Consider the following 23,934-nt stretch of genomic DNA (forward strand, 5'->3'; position numbering starts at 1 on the left):
CTCCATCGTACGTGATCACAGCGCCCTCCCCCCTTCCGATAATCAACACAAATGTAAACAAACATCTCTTTACGACTGGTCGGGATGCGCAGAAATCACGAAAGTGTCTCTGCGCAACTAGTCGTACGTTTAGCATTTTTACCATGTTTCAGCTAAACGTCCGACGTCGTACGGGTAGACACAGCCCACGAAGTTCGTCATTTCGTCAGACTTTAGATTGGCCTTGGCTGCAGGTGCTCGATGATGCATGACTTGCTGCGCCCTCTGTTCGTAACTTTGAAAAAGAAAAGATGAATTTAGTATACTGTTGTAATTTAATGCATTAAATTCGAAATTTCGATTAACATGTTTCGTGCGTTACTTGTTAACACTGGATTTTCTTATATTTTTATCTTTACTTCAGTATGCTTAAATGCAAAATGCCAGGTATTGCGTAATAAGTATATGGACGTTAATTACAGGGGTCAACCGTTCTTAAATGATAGATATCTTCCAAATTCTCGTTATAGTCCATGGGAACGTTCTCGGTTTTCTAGTCCTAGAGATACAATTACAAGTGATTCACGTTGTGACAGAAATCAGAACGATAGGTTAAATGAGCCAGTTATGGTAAATTTGCGTTTGGGTAATGTGGAGGGAATGTACTTTCATCTTTGCGATGGGCCTGGTGTTCCTGAATATGATCGACCAAATTCAAAACAACCTCCTAAGATTTATCGGAATGTCACGGTATTTTTAGGCATTCCATATGCACTTCCTCCTACTGATAATCGTAGATTCAAGGTACGTGTACTTTTAATTATGATATTTTATAAGTATTCAAATTACTTTTGTCAGTTATGAAATTTGCTTCTTCCCTCATATATAGTAATATGTATTTCATAGAAATCCTCTATCTTCAAAATTTCATGTTTTTTTTTTTTTTTTTTTTTTTTTTTTTTTACAATCTTCCTAAAGTATACTTCTAAGGTTTTTGAAGTACACAGATAATGTTAATGGCCATGCTGAAAGAGGGGAATCTAGAATTAATTTTGTCGAACTTGTTTCACTTTACTAATCATTCCTTTTTCTTAAGAAATTGAGCATTCCAGTTTGATAAGACTGATGCTGTGTAATTTCTAAATCAGGCATAGAAAGTGAATCATTTGTCAAGTTGGCTGTCTGTTGATAGTTATGCATTCATGAAAGCACAACATAATAAATAATGATTCACTTGGATAGTGTCTAGGAAATAAAATATTCAAATGTAAAACCAACGATGTTCAAAGTAGAATGTTTCAGTTTCAGGTGTATGCCAAGCTAAAAGGTGGATAGCCAAATTATTGCTCATACACATTTATGCTAATAAATTATTGTTTCTTCAGTATGGTGGTATTTTATTTAATGCTGAAGTGAAATTAAGAATTGGAACTTTTCCCATGTTTTATTCTGAAAAAATATCAAATATGCATCAGTAAAGTATACAAAAAAGAAAAAATTCCAGATTCTGAAATGAAGAGCTTCAATTAGAGTATGCCGAAGAAAAGAAAATGAGATACAGGCAACTAGGCAATATAAGGTTCATTGGAGAAGTCTTCATATTAAATATCCTTATTGAACCTATAATGCATGAGTGTATTAAGAAGCTCTCAAGTCAACAAAATAAAGAATCACCTGAATGGGTTAGAGTAGACTAAAGGGTATCCCATATATTATCGCGAAGTTGTTGTTTCATTTATGGTAACCTGAGTAGTTGAATGTTTTTTAAGTGAAAATAGGTCAACGTGTACATGGATAAAGTCAAGGGAGTGAGCAATGCCTAGTTTGTGCAATTCTATGATTTTTTTAAAGTGAAAATAGGTCGGTGTGTACATGCATACCAAGTGTGTGCAATTCTTTAACTTGTGATTTTGTCTTTGTGTAGTGTCGCAAAGATCGCCACAACACAAAGACAAAATAAGTTAAAGAATTGCACAACCTCTGTATCCATGTACCACCAATTTTCGCCAAGGGGTACTTGTAAATATACTTTTACCCCTGAATGTCTGTGATGGCTATTGAAAACCATATGCAAAGAGTTAGATAAAGGAAAATTCTCCTTAGATTGCATAGCACAATCCATATGTGACTATAAGTCAGTAATAAATGGTAGACAGCTGACCTACATACAAGATGATCCAAATGAATTGTTTTCAATGATACCTGGGATGTTTATTCTTGGAGACAGCCAGAGTGAAACTCCAGGTCTTGACAGTGTAGACTGATCTTCCGTGATAAACTGCATAAAGTATGTGCAAACATTAAATGGAAATCTTAGTCAAAGATTTAGAAATGGGTTCTTGTTCTTTTAGGCCACAAGGGAGTAAGAAGAAATGATGTTTTAAACATTAGTGGTGGTATTTTAATTATGCATAATCTTGTCCAACACATTGGTTGGCCTCTTGGAATAATTTTAGAGCTCTGTCATGGAAAAGACAGTGTACTGTGAGTAGTGAAAGTAAGAACTTCTAAGGATGAAGGATATGTTCTTTTGAAAGACTTTATCCATTAGAAGTGTTGGCAAAATTGATGTTGATGTCTTCGAAACGTCTAGAAAAAGTGATATCCGTTGGAGATATTCCTGACTTTTATTGAGAACACATACTGTTAAAATGAAGCACCCTCCCAAGAGTAGATCAGGAAGAACACTAAGAATTCCTCATCATTCCTTCATCCAAAAGTTTGTAGATTGTAAATTTTCACCCAATCAGTATCAAACTAGAGAACTTGAAGGGGAGTTCTGTGTTACTAATAGAAAACCAGTTTTTTTTACATTATACTCTGGAGAGTGATCTACTGCAATTGACTGTTTTATGTCGTGTAGACAAAGCAAAAAAACACCGAAAAGTTCTTATGAAGTGTTTTGAATGTATGATATGGCCTGTATTAACGTGATGTGACATTGTCCCCAGACTACAGTAAATCTAGATTTTAAATCTTGTGAAGCTTTAATAAATAAATATTATAAAATTGCATACATAATTTTATGACAACTCCAGTGTTTATATACGAGTGCATCAGTCCTTCATTACAAACATAGAGAGGTGGACTTTTTAGTTTTTTAACATTTTAAAGAAAAGCAAATCAGACATATAAAAAATCAATCAATAATTCTTATATTGAGCAAAAATAATGGACAAATATAGATGTTAATTTATTTAATCAGTGGTAAGAGGGTAATGGTGCTTTTCAATCCATTCCTTATGTTGGTGCCAGATTCTTCTTTAACATATTTTTGGAACTAAGCTGAGCAACGTTTCTCTAGTGTCCCCCTAACACATCACACATTTATATCAAAGATCAGAACTGTGTGATGTAAGAATAATTTAACAAAGAACAGATGTTGCAAAAATATATATGAAGTCTTCCAAAAAATTTACAATTGAAATAAATTCATTTTGAAAATATTCTAAAAATAAACATTTGGTGTTAAAATTTAGCTTTGATGTTCTTAGAGCAGTGTGTTTGAACTTTAAATGATAATAAAATGCAAATGCCTTTAAAATTTCAGTATTTCATAACCTTATTTTAAAGTGATATTTTCTGGTTTAATGTGTAAAATTTCTAAAAGCAACAACCTTGTGTTTGGCATAGATTCAATGTGATATAGTGATGGTGACTTACACCAGGGTACCTGATACCCTGCACTTTGTAAAGTACCAAAAGTACAGGGTTCCAATACCCTGCACTTTGTAGGGCAAGTAACATTCCTAATTATATATATGCAAGAATGATTGACATCTAACTATATATGTATATTTTACATTAATATTTTGCTTAGAATAAGATTATAAGACTTTTTTTAAATAAATAATAAGAGATTAAGTAAGGAGTATAAGCAAAATGATAACCATTTTGGTTGATCTTTAGATTATGGTAACTTGGCGATTTTTTGGCGAAAATTTGGTGACCAACTCTGATACAGGAACTCTCTATTTTTTTTTTCCCGCCGCCATTTTGTCTTCACGAAGTAAAGACATGTTTCTTTTCTTTTTATCTACTGAACACTTCTTCCAACAATCTACTAGCCGAATTACACTTATGCTAGAAATTTTATCTAACAAAACTGCTTAATCATGACAAATATTCACTGCAAAATTGAGAAAAAGTGCACAATACCATACTCCTTATGCGTTTTTCAAAATAACACATACACAAAAACCATGTACACGTCGACTTATTTTTACTTAAAAAAACATCCCAGAATTACATAAAAACGGCATTGCACACACTCTTCACTATATCCATGTACACTGCTTTTTTCTCATAAATTAGAAAAATTTCACGAAAATACATGACAATTTTCTGAATCTTTAAACCTGGTAAAAAGAACATATATGAAATTACCTGATTGCGAAAAAGTATATACCCTTTCCAAATATGAACATTTCCACATATAAAATAAATAAAATATCCAAAAACTTTTACCTCTAAATCATCTATTATATTATAAACGTCACCAACGAATTCATACCGCAAGCATTACAAATACTTAGTGTCAAATATTTAAATTATTTCCATGCACGTTTACTTCAACTAAAACGTATACCAAATTCTTACAAACATAAAATTCACAAAATAACTATCATTTAATTAAAATATCACTAAACCATGTACACGTCGACTTATTTTTACTTAAAAAAAAAATCCCAGAATTGCACAAAAATGGCATTGCGCTCACTCTTCACCATATCCATGTACACTCCTTTTTTCTCATATATTAGAAAAATTTCACGAAAATGCATGACAATTTTCTGAATCTTTAAACACATTAAAAAGAATATATATCAAATTACCTAATAACGAAAAAGTATATACCCTTTCCAAATATGAACATTTCCATATATAAAATAAATAAAATATCCAAAAACTTTTACCTCTAAATTATCTATTATATTATAAACGTCACCAACGAATTCATACCGCAAACATTACAAATACTTAGTGTCAAATATTTAAATTATTTCCATGCACGTTTACTTCAACTAAAACGTATACCAAATTCCTACAAACATAAAATTCACAAAATAACTAAAATAAATTAAATTAAAATATTATTAAATTAAAATATAATTAAATTCAAAAACACTACTTAAAATAAGCACATACATTAAATTAATAAAAATTAGCTTACAATCCTAATTACTTTAAACTAAATCATTGCTAATAACAATTTTCCCAATAATACCAAATTACTTTACTTCCACCTTACATTTAGAACGATGCATAAAAATAATATCCTCAAATAATTAAAAATACTAACTTACCTAATATTCTTCAGAATCTTGATTACGTGTCTGATAAACTTTTCTTATTTCCTCCGCTAAATAAAAAGCAAGCGTATGTGCGCCTGTTTCAGGATCTTTAAAATCATACTTATAGTTCACAGCAAGGTACCAGGTAAAATAAATAACTTAATAAAACATCTTTACTTCTATCTCGCACAACCTTAAAGAAACACTTATTACTACCCCTTTCAATCCCACTAAATACCCATTTCAAATTCACTTTAGTTAGGGCCATGGGATCCAAAAATTAACGAACACTGTTTCACACAACACAGAATAAAGCCAAATACAAAATTTCCAGATTTTTTCCCGATTTCCCCCCTTTTCCGATTAAAGAACCGTAATTCATCCATTAATATCACATGACATATCCCATGATCTCTCATTTCCCTCACACAAAATAATGCGTAATCGGAACTGAGTACTGCTCACATTATTGCCAAAGTCCAGGTAGTAACCTTTATCGCCTCCAAAATGTCGCCAAACTACCAGTTACCATATTCTAAAGATCAGCAAAAATTTTAAATATTTGAGTATGCATTATTAAAATATAAATGCACAAGCACCAGAAAATTCAAGTAGACTCTGAAAATGCTCCAGGGGGCCGTTCAAGCTAGTGACTATAACTTGTAAGTGAGAGTTAGTACGAACCCAGTGGCTCATTTACAAAGTGCACTGGATTTACAGAACAAAGCTGCAAACAGGTATTACAGAACATAAATATAAATATTGCAGTAAAAGTATTATAAGATAGAATGGGATGCATAAATTGGAATTTACATATTGTAAGTGAGTGCTGCAAGAGATTTGTCTAGATTAGATAAGTCATTAGAATCATATCTACAGATTTTGATACCCGGGTTGCTGATTATACACTGCCGTTTGTGAAATTTGGCAAGGTTGTAATAGTGGGTCCTTAATTGAACAATTTTGAGCTCCTCGTAGATTCTCTTTCGAACAGTTTGCTCTGGTTTGTCATTTGTCTCAGAACAGAAATTTGTGCAGTTTATAGCCACTTGTGATTTGATCTACAGGCATATATATACCTATAAAGGGCATGCATAGCAGAGCATAGGACTCGAAGTGGATTTGTAAATAAGTTATTAGTCTTTAGATAAAACACTGTTTCGAGTAATTAGGAGGTGGTTGGCATAGATTTTACTCAAGACTACATCTTTTATTCAAGTCCTGATCTAATCTTTGGAATATGGTAACATTTAGTTTGGCGACATTTTGGTAAGGTGATAAAGGTTACTAGCTAGGACTTTAGCAGTGTGCATGGATAAAGTCAAGAGTGTGCGCAATGCCATTTTTGTGCAATTCTGGGATTTTTTTTGAGTGAAAATAGGTCGACGTGTACATGGATGATACCGTGTATGTGCAGTTCTTAAAAACGAGGCAAGCAGTTTGCGATTCTGCACTTTTTCCCAATTTCGCACCTAATCTTTGTCATGATAAATCACTTTTGTTCCATAAAAGTTCTAGCATAAGCGTAATTCGGCTAGCAGATTGTTGGAAAAAAAAATGTAGAGTTTAAAAAAAAAAAAATCCCTTTACTTAGTGAAAACAAAATGGCGTCCAAAAAAGAACTAGCAGGTTGCTGTAGCAGGGTTGGTCGCCAAATTTCCGCCAAAAAATCATTGAGTTACCATAATCCAAAGATTAACCAAGTCCTGATTAAAATCTACACCAAATACAAGGATGTTGCTTTGCTAATTTTAATGTTCTACTGTGGCATGTTTCTTTTGTGTCTTGATTTTCTTGCTTAATGCTCACTCAAAAATTAAAAAATAAAGAAAGAAAAGAAACTAGAAATTAGTTTCATATGTTACATTGGAATATTTTTAGCCTCCTCAAGTCTATCCTTCCTTTAAACGTCTACAAGCAACGCAGTATAGAAGTTCCTGCCCACAGTCGCCAAAATTTAAAGGCTCTAAAACTGGAATCAGGGATACTAATGAAGATTGCTTATATTTAAATGTCTTTTCACCATCAGTAAGTATAAATTATTTCTATATTTTAAAGTTTTTATTGTTCATTATTTAAATTTTACAAGCAGGCAAAAGTAAGTCTTGATGGGTTGATTTAATTTGCTAGTTCATATCATGCTCATATCAAGTTTTGAGTGAAAATGGTTATATAATTTGAAATTAATCTTGTGCCTTTATCTTGCATTTAATTGATTTTAAACTAGAGCATGGTTATCAAATAGAATTAGATATTTTAAAATGCCAAGTATGCAATGCAGTAAAATGAATCGAAACTTTTTGACTTCACTAAGCATTTAAGGGATATGTTTACGTAATAGGTACTGTAGTTGATAAAACTATAAGGCTAATTTTTTTAATGTATATTTACTGGAACAGTACTTTCTTTCAAGAACTTTTTCATTCTCTTCATAATTATTCTTGATGCTAAGGCATAATTTTTAGCTGGACTGAGCTGGTTATTGTGTGTCTCTAGGGTTGATAAATTTTCATTTTTGACTTTAGAGACAGCTATCTTTTTTTTTTTTTTTTTATTTTCCCTTGGCCTTCATAGTACTTGTTGATTAAATATTCATCAGGCAGTGGCTGAGTTCATGTATTATTGAACATTCTTATCATCATTACTAAGAGTGCACCTCAAGCGTAGACTGATATTATATCCAGTTAGAAAAGGAACGATAACACAAAGTAGCTAGGCCTTATTTAGAAGTCGGACTTTTTCTTATTAACTTATAGCCACCTACTACTTCTCATCATACAGAGTGAAACAAATATGTCTCTCACTTTTAACACTACATAGTATTTATTGATAGATTCTTTACATTTAATGACTAATTTCAGTATAGTACATGTGAAAATTTTGAGATATTGCAGCAGTCAACAAAGACTGACTGAATAGATGAATAGTGAAAGGTTTGAAATATTGGGTAAATAATGAGAAATATGCAGAAGTATGAAATGATTAAATTTTATTGGCAGAATAATCAACTGACTTTATTCAGGGATAATCTTAAACCCTTAATTTGTAAAACACAGTGTCTTCTAAACACAAAGTGAAGTGTAATCAGTAATGGATACCAGTATTTGATGCATTACTTGCCTGGTAAAACATTTTTATCATTTTACATACTGTTTGTTTATGATGAATCATTATGCAGATGTGTAACATCAGCACTGGCATAACTCAGTAATGAGTAGAATTATTGAAAAAGCTGAGTGCTTGTTTGGGGAGTTGCATTACAAAGAGGGCCTTAGAACAGGGTTCGTAGCGGTCCTTACAAGTGCTTATAAGTCCTTATATTTGAAAATAAAATATAAAGGCCCTTATAGGTGCTTACTTTTTCTTTAAAGCCCTTATCTTTTTGTTTTCGGTGGTTATTTTTTGCTTTTCGTACTTTTAGTACTTTTTAATGAACACGCATTCCCCCCCCCCCCCGTACCAAAGCCGAAACTAAATAAACAACTTTTCTTCCTTATATGGAATGTCAGATGGTGAATCGTACTCCTGGAAATAGCTTTTCCCCCCTTTCTCTACGTTAACATAACCTTTGGCGCGCGCGAGAGTACAGACAGGTGCACGTCGTTCTATTAGCTGAAGAATTGCAAAAGCGGTAGAAAATTCTGGTACATTCGGTGTTCTTTTCCTCCCACTCAAATACTACACATGTTTGAATATCTATCAAGATTTTAATAATTTATATTCTTGTTCTGTGTGATCAGTTCATATCGCATTTATTAGGATCGTTATGCTTATATTATGAGCATATGTCTGAATATTTATAATAGTATGGTTGCAGTATAGATAAACTTTCAAAAATGGATAGATAAGCTGTATAGATAAACTGAAGTATAGATAAACTTCCAAAAATGGGTGTGTTTTAAAGGAATAATATTCGGAATAGCTTAAATAAAAGGAAAGTAATCGAATATTCAAACTAATTGAATTTTTTTTTTACCAATACATTATACAGTACGGAGGTTGGGAGGTTCTCCCCTTTCTCAGCAAAATCTCAAATATTGAAACCATTACAGCTCGCTGCAAAACAAGCAACGGACTTTTCTTTGGTCACTTTCCAATCTGGAGTGAATAGGACTAAACGTTCTGCAGTCTGTCAACTCATTCTGTTCTGGAAATTTAAAGCAGTCTGTTCAAAATTAGAATCAAAGACACTACAGATTAGTAAGTCTCTTTCTTTTCCTTTAATTAATTCTTTATTCTCCAAATACTGGCAGCTGTTGATTCTGATTGCGTAATATCACGTACGGAAGAAATACGGTGCATGTATTGCACAATAATGTTTGCAAAATTGTGCAGAGATAATTAATTTTGATGTTCAGTCTGAGATTTCTTTATGAGCACTTAAAAGGGTTTTACTGTGTTTGCTAAGCAGAATATTTTTCAGTTCTGTTGGTCTATTTTTGTATGATGCACATATCAAAATGTCAAAAGCATTTATTTAGCTGAAAAATCTAAATGGCTACAATCTACCCCCCCCTTCCCCGGCTCTTTTTTTTCCAGTTACGCTCGACTATTCTGAATATTCGGCAATTTCCGAGTATGCAGGTTAGTGAAGCTTTTACTGTTAAAGGATGACTGACTGCATGAAGCAATTTCCCATCCTCTGATTTCAGAAATGTTCCTCTTTGATACTTAAATTACTTTGCTTGCAATATCTGTTAAGGGAAAACTGTTATACAATGAAAATTTAGAAAATGTTCAGAATTTTGATTTAAGTATGAATATGAGTGGAAAAATAAATTGTATTTATTATTAGGTGCCAAGCAAATACAATAAATATGGATTATTATTATTTATTTTCTATATTTTGAACTGAAATTTCATCATTAAATCTTGCAATATAGTTTAGTTATGCATAGTTTTCTTTTTCTCTCATTGTAAACTAGCTCTGTAAATTGAACTGTTATTTAGAATTAAAAAAAAAAAAAAGTTAGTGTTTTCCATGGTTGAGGTAATGCTCATCCTCTCTTAATAAATACTGCCTTTCTCATATTTTAAATTACAAGTCTAATTTTTCTTTTAATGTTATGCAGTTGTGTATAATGTAATTAGTAGGCATGAAAGTTTTCCACGTTTTCTCGGAATTCCGCTTTTTTGAACGTCACCTGGGCTGTTTCTGAGATTGATGTAGAACCATTGAGAAATCGCGACCGGCAAATGTGTGTGTGGGTAAACGGAGGACACGCTCTCTCCCTCTTTTCTTTATAAAAAAACTTTCCATCATCGCGAAATACGTTGTTTTACATCAAGGCGAAGTAGGTGGGGCTTACGTGGAAAGACGGAACTAGATGCGTACGAATATCGAATCAAAGAAGAGCAAGCAACCGTCAAACGAGAGTTGACCTCAATAATTTCAGCGATCAGTGCTGGCGCCATCTGTCAGACATACGGATAACCGCTTGCATTTTCCAGTACACAGAACTATGTAAAAATTTAAGGAATGCTCATAAACTGTACAAAGAAGAGCTAGAGATAAAAAAGAAGGAGCGAGGAAAAAAAAAAAAAAAAAAAAAAAGAGCAATTAAACATTGCAGAAAATAAAAAAGAAAATAAAAAAGTATCAATGGATTGTATAAAAGCTGCTGAAAAGAAAGTAAAACTAGCTCGCAAACGGAAATTAGAAAAGTTGGTTGCAAAAGTAGCAGAAAAAGAAAAAGCTTTTTCCCTAAAAATTTTTTATCAGGATCCAGTGAGACAGACAAAATAGTTATTTTTTAAATTCCTCCTTTAACTATATATTATGTTATTTTGTTACTATACTTATTGAACTAAAAGCGAAGATAATTGAAAGCTATAGTAACAGTTATATATATATATATATATATATATATTATCTCTAAAACTTGTCATTGCCTGGAAATGGGCAGTAATATATAACATAAATATGTATATTAGTGGGTTGTAATGTTGTGTACAGTATTCATGTATCAACTGTTAAATTAAGTTACATAAAGAGCATCTTAAGAAGGTTAATTCATTACAATCTCTTGGTGATTTGCTAATTTTTTTTTACACGTGGAAGATAAAATTAATAGCAAAATAGTAAGTACAAGTATTATTTTAGTTTAATTATATGTATATGTTTAATACTTTTTATATTAAAAGGTTGATATTTTATTAAAATGCGTTTTTTTTTTTTTTTTTTTTTTTTTTTTTTTTTGAGGTCGTGCGTGCGCATTTAGTTTTTGTGTAATTTTGTGTCTGCGCGTTGTTCAGCTTTTTTTGCCTACTTGCACTTTCATGCCTGAATTAGACAGATGCTTATTTTTTTTCTTAAAATGTGCTTGAAAAGTGCTTACAGGTGCTTATTTTTTTAACTAAAATGTGGCTACGAACCCTGTTAGAATCATGGTTTGAAACTGTGGACCTCTGAAACAGTTTTACATGACCCACGAATGTATTTCTTGTTATTTAATCAGCAGTGTTATGACATTTATTATCATGGCTCATGTTTGGAAAGAAGTTTAAGCTTTTAATGATTTTGAGTCCAATTTTGCATTATTTTCATTACCATTAAAAACACACAAAAGTAATACCATAGAAAATATGCAAATGGAGCTAACTAGTTTGTATCATGATATAAATGTTGGTTAGTCTATATTTTAGGATAACCCTTGGATTATTGCCAAGTTGTTTTATTTATGGTAACCTGAGTGGTTGAATGTTATGGAAACCCTATTAGGATGTGATTGGCTGTGTGATTTTGATGAATTTGACTGATGAGAAAATATTTGTAAGGGCTTTTTTATATCTTGGATGTTGGCTAGGAAGTACGCTATGTATTTTGTGCTTTACACTGTAAAATGCATGCTGGTGGTACAATTAACATGAAGTTTATACACTTCAGAACAATTGGGAAAGAAAACATTGATTGACTGGTGTGTAAATAAAGATTTAAATGGCTTCGTTCACCTCACAGTAAATTACGCAGTGAGATTTAAGGATTTGGAAACCAGAGTTCATATCAATACTATGGAAGGTGAAAGAGGATTTTCAAAAGAAATGCCGTTGACAGTCCAGTAGTACGGATAATATTTTTTATTTTTACTCTTGTGAATTTATGTGGTGACGGCAGTATACAGATTCTAGTTTAGATAATTTTAAATACGAGGCGTATTCGGAAATTAAGTACCATTTTGAAAAAAAAAAATAGTAAAACAATTTTTTTGAATTCAATTTTATTTTTACATAAAAATACATGTCTTAAACTATTTTTCAACATAGTTTCCGCCAATGATCAAACACTTGTCATAGCGGGTGACCTATTTTTGTATACCATCGTCAAAGAAACTTCCCGCCAGTTTCGATAACCACGACTCCACATCATTTTTCGTGTCATCGTCAGATCCAAAGCTCTTGCCACCGAGCTCGCGTTTCATGTGCAGGAACAAGTGATAGTCGGACGGCGCCAAGTCCGGGCTGTACGGCGGGTGACCGAACTGCTCCCAATGAAACTGTCGAATTAACGATTGAGTGACACCAGCAGTATGGGGCCGAGCATTATCATGGAGCAACACAATTCCTTTACTGAGCATTCCTCTTCGTTTGTTTTGAATGGCACGCCTTAGTTTTGTCTCACAATATCGTGCCACATTAATGGTTTCACCTCTGGGAAGAAATTCAGTAAGCAAAACGCCTTTCCTATCCCAGAAGACAGTGCACATGATTTTTTGTGATGACATTGTCACTTTGAACTTTTGTTTTTTCGGAGAATGAGTGTTCTCTACTCCATCAATTGTTGTTTTGATTCTGGTGTGAAATGACACACCCAAGTTTCATCACCTGTCACAATTTGGTTTAAAAAGTTTTCTCCCTCATCACTGTACTGCGTGAGAAATGTCAGGACACTACCAAGTCGCTTTGTTTTGTGAACATCAGCATTTTTGGAACCCATGGGGAACACAGTTTGCGATAATTCAAGTGGTCAGACACAATTTCGAACAAAACAGTACGTGAAATTTGTGGACATGCCTCTGAAAGAGTTGTCATTATGAAGCGTCTGTTCTCATGAATTGCTTCATCAACTTTCCTTACCAAATCATCGGTGACAACAGAAGGCCGACCACTCCGAGCCTCGGCGTGGACATTTGTTCGACCTGCATTAACCATTCTTACCCACTTTCTCACCATTCCATTAATTATCGCGTATTCACCGTAAACTTCTGTCACTTGACGATAAATTTCGGCCGGTTTAACATTCCTCGCGTTCAAAAATTTAATCACGGCACGAATCTCGCAGTCAGCGGAAGAACTAATTGTCTTAAACATTTTGAATGTGCACAGCAAACTGAAAACACAACATAGAGCAACCAAAATGGCGACAATTGAAAGTCAGTGAACAAGAAAGACTAGTGTGCATGCGCGGGACACCTACCACAGCGCTGCAACGGCGCTAGAATGAAACGGTACTTAGTTTATGAATACGCTACGTAGATTTTGGATGCTGTTAAGGAGTTCTGTGTGTTTCACATATGGAAGAAACAGAAATTTTTAAATAAGGTAAGTCGATATTTCCTTTATGTGTTGTGTAGATAACATAACATGTATTTCAATTGTTATTCTTTGTTTGATTTGCAGTTTATTGAGATTATATATTTTTGTTTTAATTTGTTTTGGACGTCATTTTACTGGGGAGGGCAATGGACATAAACAGGAATGGCACCAAAAATTCACCAATTTTCACCAGGGGTTTCCCTGAAATATATTTTTACCTAAATGTAAATGTACCTTAATTCAAAGATTTGAAGGTACAGATTTAATTAACCTCTCTTTTTTTAGGGGGGGGTACTTATCAAAAGATAAATATTCTCAGTTACAAATTTTCTAATAAACTCTTTGAGAATGCATTTGTATGTGAACAGTTTTTCCCATAGCTTCTAAGGAACCGGACTGACTGATGAACATCTGTAATTTGTACAAGTAATTTTTCTCCAACATTACAAACTATCAAAATCCCATGGGGTGTTATAGCTGAAAGTTGTGATTAGAAATAAAGGTTATAATTATTTACATACATATGTGTTTCTTCTTTATGCATCAATATTAGAAAATTTGATACTTTTCCGCTTCCCCGGCGCAAATCTCGCCAAGCAGACTTTATTGGCGACAACATACCGTATACAAGTATGCACATAAAAAATGTTAACAAATGTTAGTTCTAAGAATTTTTTATTTTGAAGGCATAAACATTTTAATAGCGTTTAAAATTTTGTAAAAAGCCAATAAATTTGTAAAACAATTTTAATTTAGGAATTTGCTATGCTTTCATAGTTCAACACCCTAATTCGCCGGTTCATATCACATGACCCAAGTGATCTCATCTCACATAAACTATGCTACAAAAATCTAATTTTCTCAGTAATTACATTAATTTCAAGTTAAACCTTAATTTGGAATACAAATTTAAATACAGGAATTATTTCAATTCATATGACTAGCTTACTCAGAAATTATGTTAAACCGCAGTGCTTTACTTCGCTAGTGCATTCTCATTAGAATTCAAGAATTTAGCCCTTGACTTTGCCTTTTCTATATTTTTGCCTTTGGTGTGACTACATCCTAATTGACTTAATTATCGCGAATGGTCTTAGGGTATGAAATTGAACTATCTGGTAAAAATTCTGTTTTATTGATAGAAACAATCAGTCTGATAAGTCTTCATCATCATCAACTTGTTTTGAATCAGTCATCAACTTGTTTTGAAGATCAGGCGTAAAAGCTTACCAGCGAAGATATTCCGTTTGGCATCAGTTGTACCCTTATTGGCGATTTTATCACCTGCGCCGGCAAAACAGAAAAGTACCGAAAATTTTAATAAATAAAAGAAAGATAATAGGTTGTTGGTATTTATATGTTTTTAATATTTTTGAGTGCCCCAATACAAGTATCTGAAAAGTCTTATTTTCAAGAAAAGTGTTTCATTCATTCAGTAAATACTTGTGAAGACATATTTACATGTATGTATATTTACTTAAAATATATATTTACTTAAAAATTACTTTCAGTATGTAACCCTTCTGTAGAAAATCAAGCCTTTTGAAAATTTTATAGTAATTAATATATTTTAAATTTTTTAAAAATTCTGATCTTTTCAGGTTAAGCCTCAAAAGGAAAAGTATGCTGTAATGATATATATCCATGGTGGTGAATGGGATCATGGCAGTGCTAATATATTTCCTGCTCACATGTTAGCTGCTTCTCAAGAAGTGGTGGTTGTAACTTTCAATTATCGTCTTGGAGCACTTGGTGAGCATGAATGAAAAGTACATTTTTTGTGATGCATTTCTGAAGTTTTGCTGGATCATTAAATTATTAAAGTACAATAGTTCCTCTCCATATCCTCAAATAATTTATTCCAGGACATACTGCGGATGCATGAGATGGTATCCGAAGAAAACATCACAAGGATATCGTTGTCAAAAATAAAGCAGTTAAAAAAGTTCCCAATTTAAAAACATCGTTGTCAAAAATATTGTGGTAAAAATTAAAGTACCTACAAATCATCGCATGCCAGTAACATTGCAGACACGTGTTTTTCAGGCTTTAATAATTGTAAAAGGATACTCACATAATGATTTGTGAACGCGAGATAGAAACAAGGATCTTTTACTTCCATATTTTTTATTAACTAATAAATATTTGTTGAAAATGTAAAATAGAAACTTAAGCATAGAAAATTAATTCAACTTGTAGCACTTAATAGAATTTTAAACTGGCATAGTTAATCAAAAAAGATAATAAATTATTTTTTATATAGTTTTACTGGTAACTTTTCATGAAAAGTATACTCTAAAAAAGAATAAAAAAAGGAAGATAAGTAACTGCATGACTTTGTCTATAAGAAGATTGGGAATTATGAGACTATTTTCTTCACTTTTGTTAATCTGATACTCTTATAGTGAAAATTATTTCTTGTCTTGTTTAAATTTCTTGTTCTATTTTTTAAAATTTATTAGTTAATAAAAAATATGAAAGTAAAAATTTTCCTTCTTCCCATCTTGCGCTCACAAATCATTATGCAAATATCCATTTATAATTATTAAAGCCTGAAAAAGCATGTCTGTGATGTTATCATCATGCGATGATTTGTAGGTACTTTATTTTTTACCACGATGTTTTTAAACTGCGAAGTTTTTTAACCGCTTTATTTTCGATGATGATATTTTGTATCATGATGTTTTAGAACTGCAATGTTTTTGCTTTATTTTCTCCCACGATGTTTTGTTCCATGACGTTTTATCCGCGATGTTTTCGGCTGTAACCCGTGAGATGGCTGTGATAGTGAACATTATGTGCAGGATATTCATACATTGAACATAAATTCTGTGAAACTTAGTTATTGAATTTGGTGAGCAAAAGTTCATTTTCAGAATTCTTTGTTTAATACATTGCTTTGATATATTAAATCAAGGATTCTGAAAATCTTAGCGGATTAAAAAAGAGAAGTCAGAAATTAAGATGTATAATTCCTGTACTAATAAACTGTTTTGAGGATGGTAGGAATAAAAATCCTTTTACAAGAAAGCAGTAATACATACAGTGGCTCCCAAAAATGTTTGTCAATTTTCTATTTCAATGAAAATCCTAAGTGTTTGAACACTTTTGGGATCCACTGTATATGTAATGAAGAAAAATATAATGATGATGTAGAAATATTGATGCCATAGAATGTTGATCCATAATGAAGGGCAATTTGGCTGGCGAGGCCAATTAAATATATAGCTTTATTTCAGTAAGCATGTTGTGGTCATAAAGAACTCGGCTCTCTAATTCGTGCCTATTTCAAAACATTTATATTTTGAATAGCTTGGCAGTAAAAAGAGATGCAGAAAGCAGCAGTTATCCAGGCGGTAGTGCAGAGAGCAAGTGACTTGTGTTCAGGATGAAATATTAATGCAGAATGTGTTTTTTGGTGTTCAGTGCATTTGATTGGATAATTAATAATGCTGTAAAATTATTAGCTGTTTGAATATTAGCTCCACATACTTCACAAGCATTATGTAAGACTGATATGACGTGGATTAATCTTGAAATGCAGTGCAGAAAAAAGTATTATAATTTTTAGAAAGAGGGGAAATTACCAAATTAAAATTTTGCATTAAGGTGTTATTGCTAATTAAAATTATAATTTAGATTGACACATTTTTTATCCTTCTTACATATTTCCTTCCTTCAAGGAGAAAATGGCTTCACGACGGAGAAGCCTTTTTAACTCTTTAACATACAAATAAAATATGCATCGGAAGAATGCCATTTAATTTGGCTCAACTGCGGACACTCATGTGCAAGCTTAGAAACCGAATGTTTTATATTGAAATTTACATTGCTATATAACACTAATAATATACAGCGCGGCGTTCGCCGAAATCAGTTCTTGACATCTCAGAGACATCAAAGTTTACAATTGCACATGAAATCAATGATGCCTTTGCATGTCATTGTGTGCGAAGAGGTTAAAAAAAACCATTAAAACAGTAGCTAATGAAGAGCAATGTAAAACGTAAAATCTTGACTAACATTATTAATTAAATAATTGTAAAGTATAATTTTTGAATATAAGATATTTAAAATAATTTTTAGAATCATTAAGTTTTTCAGCATTTCAGTCCAAAAGTCTGTTTTAAACTGCGCATAATCATAATTCTTCAGGGAAGGTTTTTGTTCTAACAGAGTATCAGAAATGAAAGCTTTTGCATAACCATTATTTATTCTAACTAATTGCAACTCATATAAAAATTTATTGCCCTAATTTTCATATTGATAAATTATATTTTAACATCATAATTATAGTAGGAATATTATTGCCGAAATTGTGGTATCACCGTTATTATCTTTCATTTGCAATTCCTCATTTTACCGAACTGAAATGCCCCCCAACAGTACTTCTAATTAAAATTTCCATTAGTAGATCATATCGACTTGAGCAAACTGGTGCATTTGTTTCATGGCAGTGGCCAAGGGGGTTATGGCAGTTACTTGAAAAGGCCTCCGTACCTTGCATAAGGTAACTGTTCTTCATGAAGTGCACTAATACATTTCTCAATAAAAAATGATGGTTATATAGCTAAGGAAAGTGCATTTTCTGAGGTGCGATTTGTGACTTAGGAACATATGTGAGCTTGCAAAGTTGACCATTACTATCCTTTGTACATATAGTTACTTCTGTTAGGGAAGTGTACACTAATGCATATTGTCACAATTACTTTGGGAACATAGTTCTTGTTTCAGTGTTTATATTTAACATCTTTTCATAGGCTGTTTGTCACTTGGCCATACATTTTTAAACTTCAAAGGTCTTGCTCATTGAGCACTTTCCTGAGTTGTAAACTGCAGATAACTAATACCACAGGTTGAGAATCAGTGGATAAGGGCCTTTGACTGTAGTAGCATTTTAAAAATTGCTGTATAATTAATTAACTTAAAAGAATAGTATTTTCTGATTATCTGAACCCCACCCCCCCACTGAAAAATCGGGAATTCTCTGGAGAGTATTCGTGAACTTGTTGGCAACTAATTTTTTGCCAAGTTATTTGTGAAAGGCAAGAGCTGTTTTATAAATGGCAATATGCTTAGAGTCCTATGAAAGAGCAGTCAGTTGATAAAATTAAAAAGCAAGAAACATTGGTAACAAAACTCTTATTATTTTTAAGAAATCCTTTTATAATTTTTTTCTGCCCTTGTTCTTTCCATGTACCCCAATGATCTGTTTTTCTAGAAAAAAAAAAATCAGGCAATTGTATAAACATGGCATCACATACAACTTTGGCATTGGATGGTGGCCAACTATAAATAAAGTAAATAGCTGTTGTAAATAAGATATGGCTGGCTATCTTCAAAACTAGTTTTCGACCTGCATTCTAACACTTTGCTTTCAATTTTTCATGTTGCATTTCCATAAAATTCGGGCATTTAAGAAGCATTTCATTTCCAGCAAAATGCAATGTTTTCTTTCCTATAATCTCCAAACTTTATTGCCATCATGATTTTTGTGATAAAAAAACAAATATACTCGGGAGGGGGCACACTAATCACAAAAATGACTTCTGAATTTCAAAAGTGCATTTCCATGTATACTTAAATAGATGTGTGCTACCATGCATAGCTGGGTTGCCACGTAATTACTTTTCGGCAATGTCAGATAATACTCATAAGTATTCTGGTGATGTACTGTGATATTTCAAGAATATTTTTTGCAACTTCAGTAATCAGAAATTACTGAATAAACTTGAACTTACTCTTTAAATGGCTATGAAATATGTAGTTTTCATTTTTTCGTAGGGTTTTTTGCTACTGGAGAAAGCTCTGCTGCTGGTAATTATGGTTTATTGGATCAAGCAATGGCAATTCAATGGGTTTATGATAATATTGGCTCATTCAATGGAGATAATGAAAAAATAACTCTATTTGGCACTGGGGTAGGTGCTGCTAGTGCTGGTATTCAGGCTTTATCTAGTAGGTTAGGAAGTAAGTGCCTATACATTTTAATGGTATTAAATAATGATCTTAATTATGCTATACTTTTATTTTTCATGCATCATATATGAATATACAGAAATTATATTATGAAACAATGTTATCTAGTCTCTTTAAAAACTACTACATTTTAAACTTAAAATAGGATTGGGGGGAAAATAGTGAAAAGCAGGAATGGAAAATCATGGAAATGTTTTAGGCTACAGTCATTTCTAATTAACTGAATATTGCACTTGACATGAACAATCAACTCAAAATCATGATTAATTCAAAAGCACTTAAAAAAAAGAAACAAGAATAACCCATATTAACCCGTTCAGGACCAATCTTGCATAAGTGTGACACGACTCCAATCTCACCAGCCCAGCATTGCTTATATGCAAAGAGCTTCAATCAAATGCTTCAGCTCAGCGTCACGTATGCATCGAAGCAGGTCGTTTTGACGCAGGGGCAGTTCACTGCCATATTTTTTTCATATTTTTATTTATTTTTAGAATAAATATGAAGTAATATAAATAAGAAACATGACTGATTTTTATTTATTGAATTAGCGATTGTTTGCATGCATATTTGAAATAAATATATGTGTGTATATGTGTGAAAGTGTTCTAGATTTTTGTTTGTGTCCCAGATTAGTGAGAAACCCCCTCGCCAACGTCAAGGCCCCGGGACATGAGGGAGGGTTTTTTTATTTATTTATTTCATAAAACAGCATCAAAAAGGCAAAATACACAAATGTTAAATAAACATATGGTTACAAAGTAGTTATATTATATTGCAGACAAACAAGATTAAAGATAAATAAGATTACATCACAGAACTGTTATTATACTAATCCATTGCAAAGTTATTCGCCACAGCTTTCAGGTATTCCATTATTTCTCGATTTTCAAAATCTTCAACTATTACTTTAATTCTCATATCAGCTCACAGATACCTATTCCGTTTGTGCGGCGGTTCATCTTCACGTACAAATTGTTCATAATATGATCAATTGATTTTTGAACATGCCTGAGACCATCTATGAATTCCCATAATGTGAGGTGTGAAACACCAAATGATGATGACACCAAATTAATTTAATGATGATGCAAACTTACTCTAAAAATAAATAAAAATACGAAAAGTATGGCATCAAACAAAAGCAAAAAAAGTATGGTGTCGAACTGACCCCGCATTTGAAACGACCTCGTGTCGAATTGACCACGCTTCAAACCGTTGGCGTCGAACTGACCTGCACCGGTATACCGGTATGCATAACTTGAAACCGAATCTCCTTTTTTTTTTTTTTTTTTTTTCAACTTTCACATTCCAGTAGATGGTGCTAAATGGAAACAGTTTTCACATTGGTTAAGTCATGTTGCTTTTGACCTTCATGTATAAGCATCAGTTTCTGTTGTGTGCTTCTAGTTTTGATAGATTTATTGGCTTAAACAAACTTCTTTTACATTTTGTATTTGTAATTTTGTTTTTATGTGCGTAGTTCTAATTTTAGTGTTTTGCATGTTTCATTTATTTCTATTAATGTGATAGTCTTTATGTTTTATTCATCACATATTAAGAATTAGTATATTAAGTATGTAACTTCAAAAATTGAAGTCATTATATTAAATTGCTGATTTTATATGAATTTTTTTGTAAAAGTAGGCATAACTGCTGAAAATGCATGGGCCAATGGCAATGCTCTATTTTGGGGGGGGGGTTGGCCTTGTGGCTGTGCTTCATTCTTCGCGTGATGATCCTCATACTGCTAATACTAATAAATACTCTTGATGATTTACTGATATTTTCAAGTAGTTTATTCTGGAGGATGAATTTATTTAGTTAGAAAAATAAGATTAATATTAAAAGTATCAATTTTATTATTCTATTGAAAAAAGAATTAATATTAGAAATTTGAAAACTAACTTTTAAATAACTATGACATCATCTGCTCTCCTTATTGATATTCCATGCATTTTTTGTTTTCCCAGTTGCGTTTTTACAATTTTGGTTTACCCTGCTAGTTTCTGATAGTAATTTTTGTATTATCCAGCAATAAATGATTTTTATTTTCAATAGGCTAAATGGGTTTCAACTATACTAACAGATTTCTAACAAGTATTTTATAAATTCTAAAAAAATATGTAGTTTTTCTTTTTTTCAAAGTAATTTAATTTCTGAATAAATAAATAAAACTTTTGTAGTGAAGAATGAGATACAGCAAATACTTTTTCCTTGTGATGAAAAAGGAAATTTGCTCTGATTGCCAGACTATTATAATTTCAGCAGTTTTAACAGTACATATAAAAAATAACAAGTCATCAAAGTCGAGCATTACAAGTGCAAGTAAAATTGAAAACTGTAACCATAAATATGATTTCATTTATCACTAGAATTTAGATGTTTTTGTGCTTGACTTTACATTTCTTACTTAGCTTTATATTTTTAACAGTTATTATTGCTCTGCAGATCTAAGCTTAAGGATTTACCAGCAGTTTGTTATAGATTCTTTCATCCTTTCTAGAATATCTTAGAGTATACTCTAACATTTACAGATACATGGATGATATAACTGCAATCAACAACTTCAATCAAATAGAATACAATCTCATTTATCCTTCACGTTTGAAACTCAGTACAACTAACTTTCAAAAAGGAGGTATTAATTACCTAGATTTGTAAATTATCAATTTTAAAGATATCAAAATTTACAACAAAAGAAGAGATTTTAATTTCTCTGCCATAAAACTCATCCTTTGGCATTCCAATATCTCTAAAAGAGTAATACTTGATACCATACATACTCAACTCTTTAAAATAATAATAATAAAAAAAATTCAACAATGTTGAATACTTACAAGAAGAAACCAACTTGGTCAAAATTGTCTTAGAGAATAAAACATCTCTATTCAAAATTTATATAACTAAAGAAAGCTTAACTACATTTTTTTAAAATTTCTCATCTGTAGTGATATGATAATTATTACTTAAACCCTAATCGGAGGTAATAGTTGGGTGATTACATTAAGAAATTTGAAGTAAATATTAACAAAGATTTATTTCTCTTCCCTTTCAATTATTTTTACTATCTTTCTACAATTTTGTGAATTTAATAACTTCCTAATCTTCTAGCTTTTATTTAAAAAATGAGCCTCCCATTTTCAAAGACGTATTGTACCCTGATTACGTGAAGACATTTATCTTTTATAACATATATTTGCCCTTTTCCTCAACTTTGAGCAAGTACTGCTTTAACGTTTTAAGACTTTACAGAAGATGGCATCTTTCAGAAGTTTCTTACGCTGGCATTTTGGAGTTGATGATCAACATCCTCGTAGGTAATTAATTTTTACAGCCCTCACCCAACCTTTGCCATCCCCGCACACAATGTTTAACAGGATAGGACATTTTGTACACATGTTTAAATACTTAGTTCTGCTATTGGAGACTTTGAACCTTATCTCATACTTTTTCCAAGAACTACAATTTTGGCTTCTCCAGAGCTTTTCCTTCTAGAAGGAATACAGTTTGGTCATCTAAAAATTCAGTCAGTTTTCATTTCAAAGGTCGTCCTAAATTTTCAGTAAGTTTGCTTTCCCCCCTCTTCAATTTTTGTTTCTAATAGGTTTTCATTTTTTAGCTGATTAAGGCTCAGATTTGGTTTTGTTATCTAAAGAAATCTGTTTGAAAAGTTTTTTTTTTTTTTTTTTTAAATTAAAAACTTAGCTTAGCACAATTGGGAACCATCCTATTTTTCTATTTTTGAGGGTTGTTTAAATGACAGTTTGGTTTAAAGTTTATTTGTACTGCTCTTTATTTGTATTATTACTTTTAAATTTTGGATTGCATATAGATTTTACACCAGTTTGGTTTTTATGAATGGTAATTTTATATAATGTAAAGTTGTATGGTTTTGAGTAGGCAATTTGACACAATGTTATGTTTTATTGTTTTTTCCAGATGTTTCAAAGGTGCGTAGAGAAAATCCTGGTGTATTTGAGGTTTGTTATCCTGGTACATTTGAGATTCGATTTTTTGGTTTTATATGAATTTTCATGTCTTAAATTTAATTGATTCTTTTTTCGGTTTTTGATCTCAAATGAGCCAGGAGAATGAAACACGTTTTTGAGATACGAAACTTTAGTTCATTATCCCTTAATGAGTTCTG

General features: G+C 32.0%; 1 protein-coding gene across 3 annotated transcripts in view; it reads left to right on the forward strand.

Moving 5' to 3' along the window:
• The first annotated feature begins 219 nt into the window (after positions 1-219).
• LOC118198012 (cholinesterase-like) overlaps positions 220-23,934 on the forward strand; it is an 85,718-nt gene continuing 62,003 nt past the window's right edge. For 2 of the 3 annotated variants that reach the window (XM_085809169.1, XM_085809170.1), the window contains exons 1-4: positions 221-783; positions 7,155-7,301; positions 15,407-15,557; positions 19,590-19,775. In XM_085809169.1, the coding sequence (XP_085665295.1) occupies positions 346-783; positions 7,155-7,301; positions 15,407-15,557; positions 19,590-19,775 (922 nt within the window). In that variant the 5' untranslated portion in view covers positions 221-345. Of the gene's footprint in view, positions 784-7,154; positions 7,302-15,406; positions 15,558-19,589; positions 19,776-23,934 lie in introns of all 3 variants that reach the window. The other variant, XM_085809171.1, reaches the window with a different exon arrangement.

Source organism: Stegodyphus dumicola, chromosome X2 (genome assembly GCF_044657685.1).
Source record: "Stegodyphus dumicola isolate Sdum_Otavi_A_Nest chromosome X2, ASM4465768v1".
In the NCBI taxonomy this organism is placed as follows: domain Eukaryota; kingdom Metazoa; phylum Arthropoda; class Arachnida; order Araneae; family Eresidae; genus Stegodyphus; species Stegodyphus dumicola.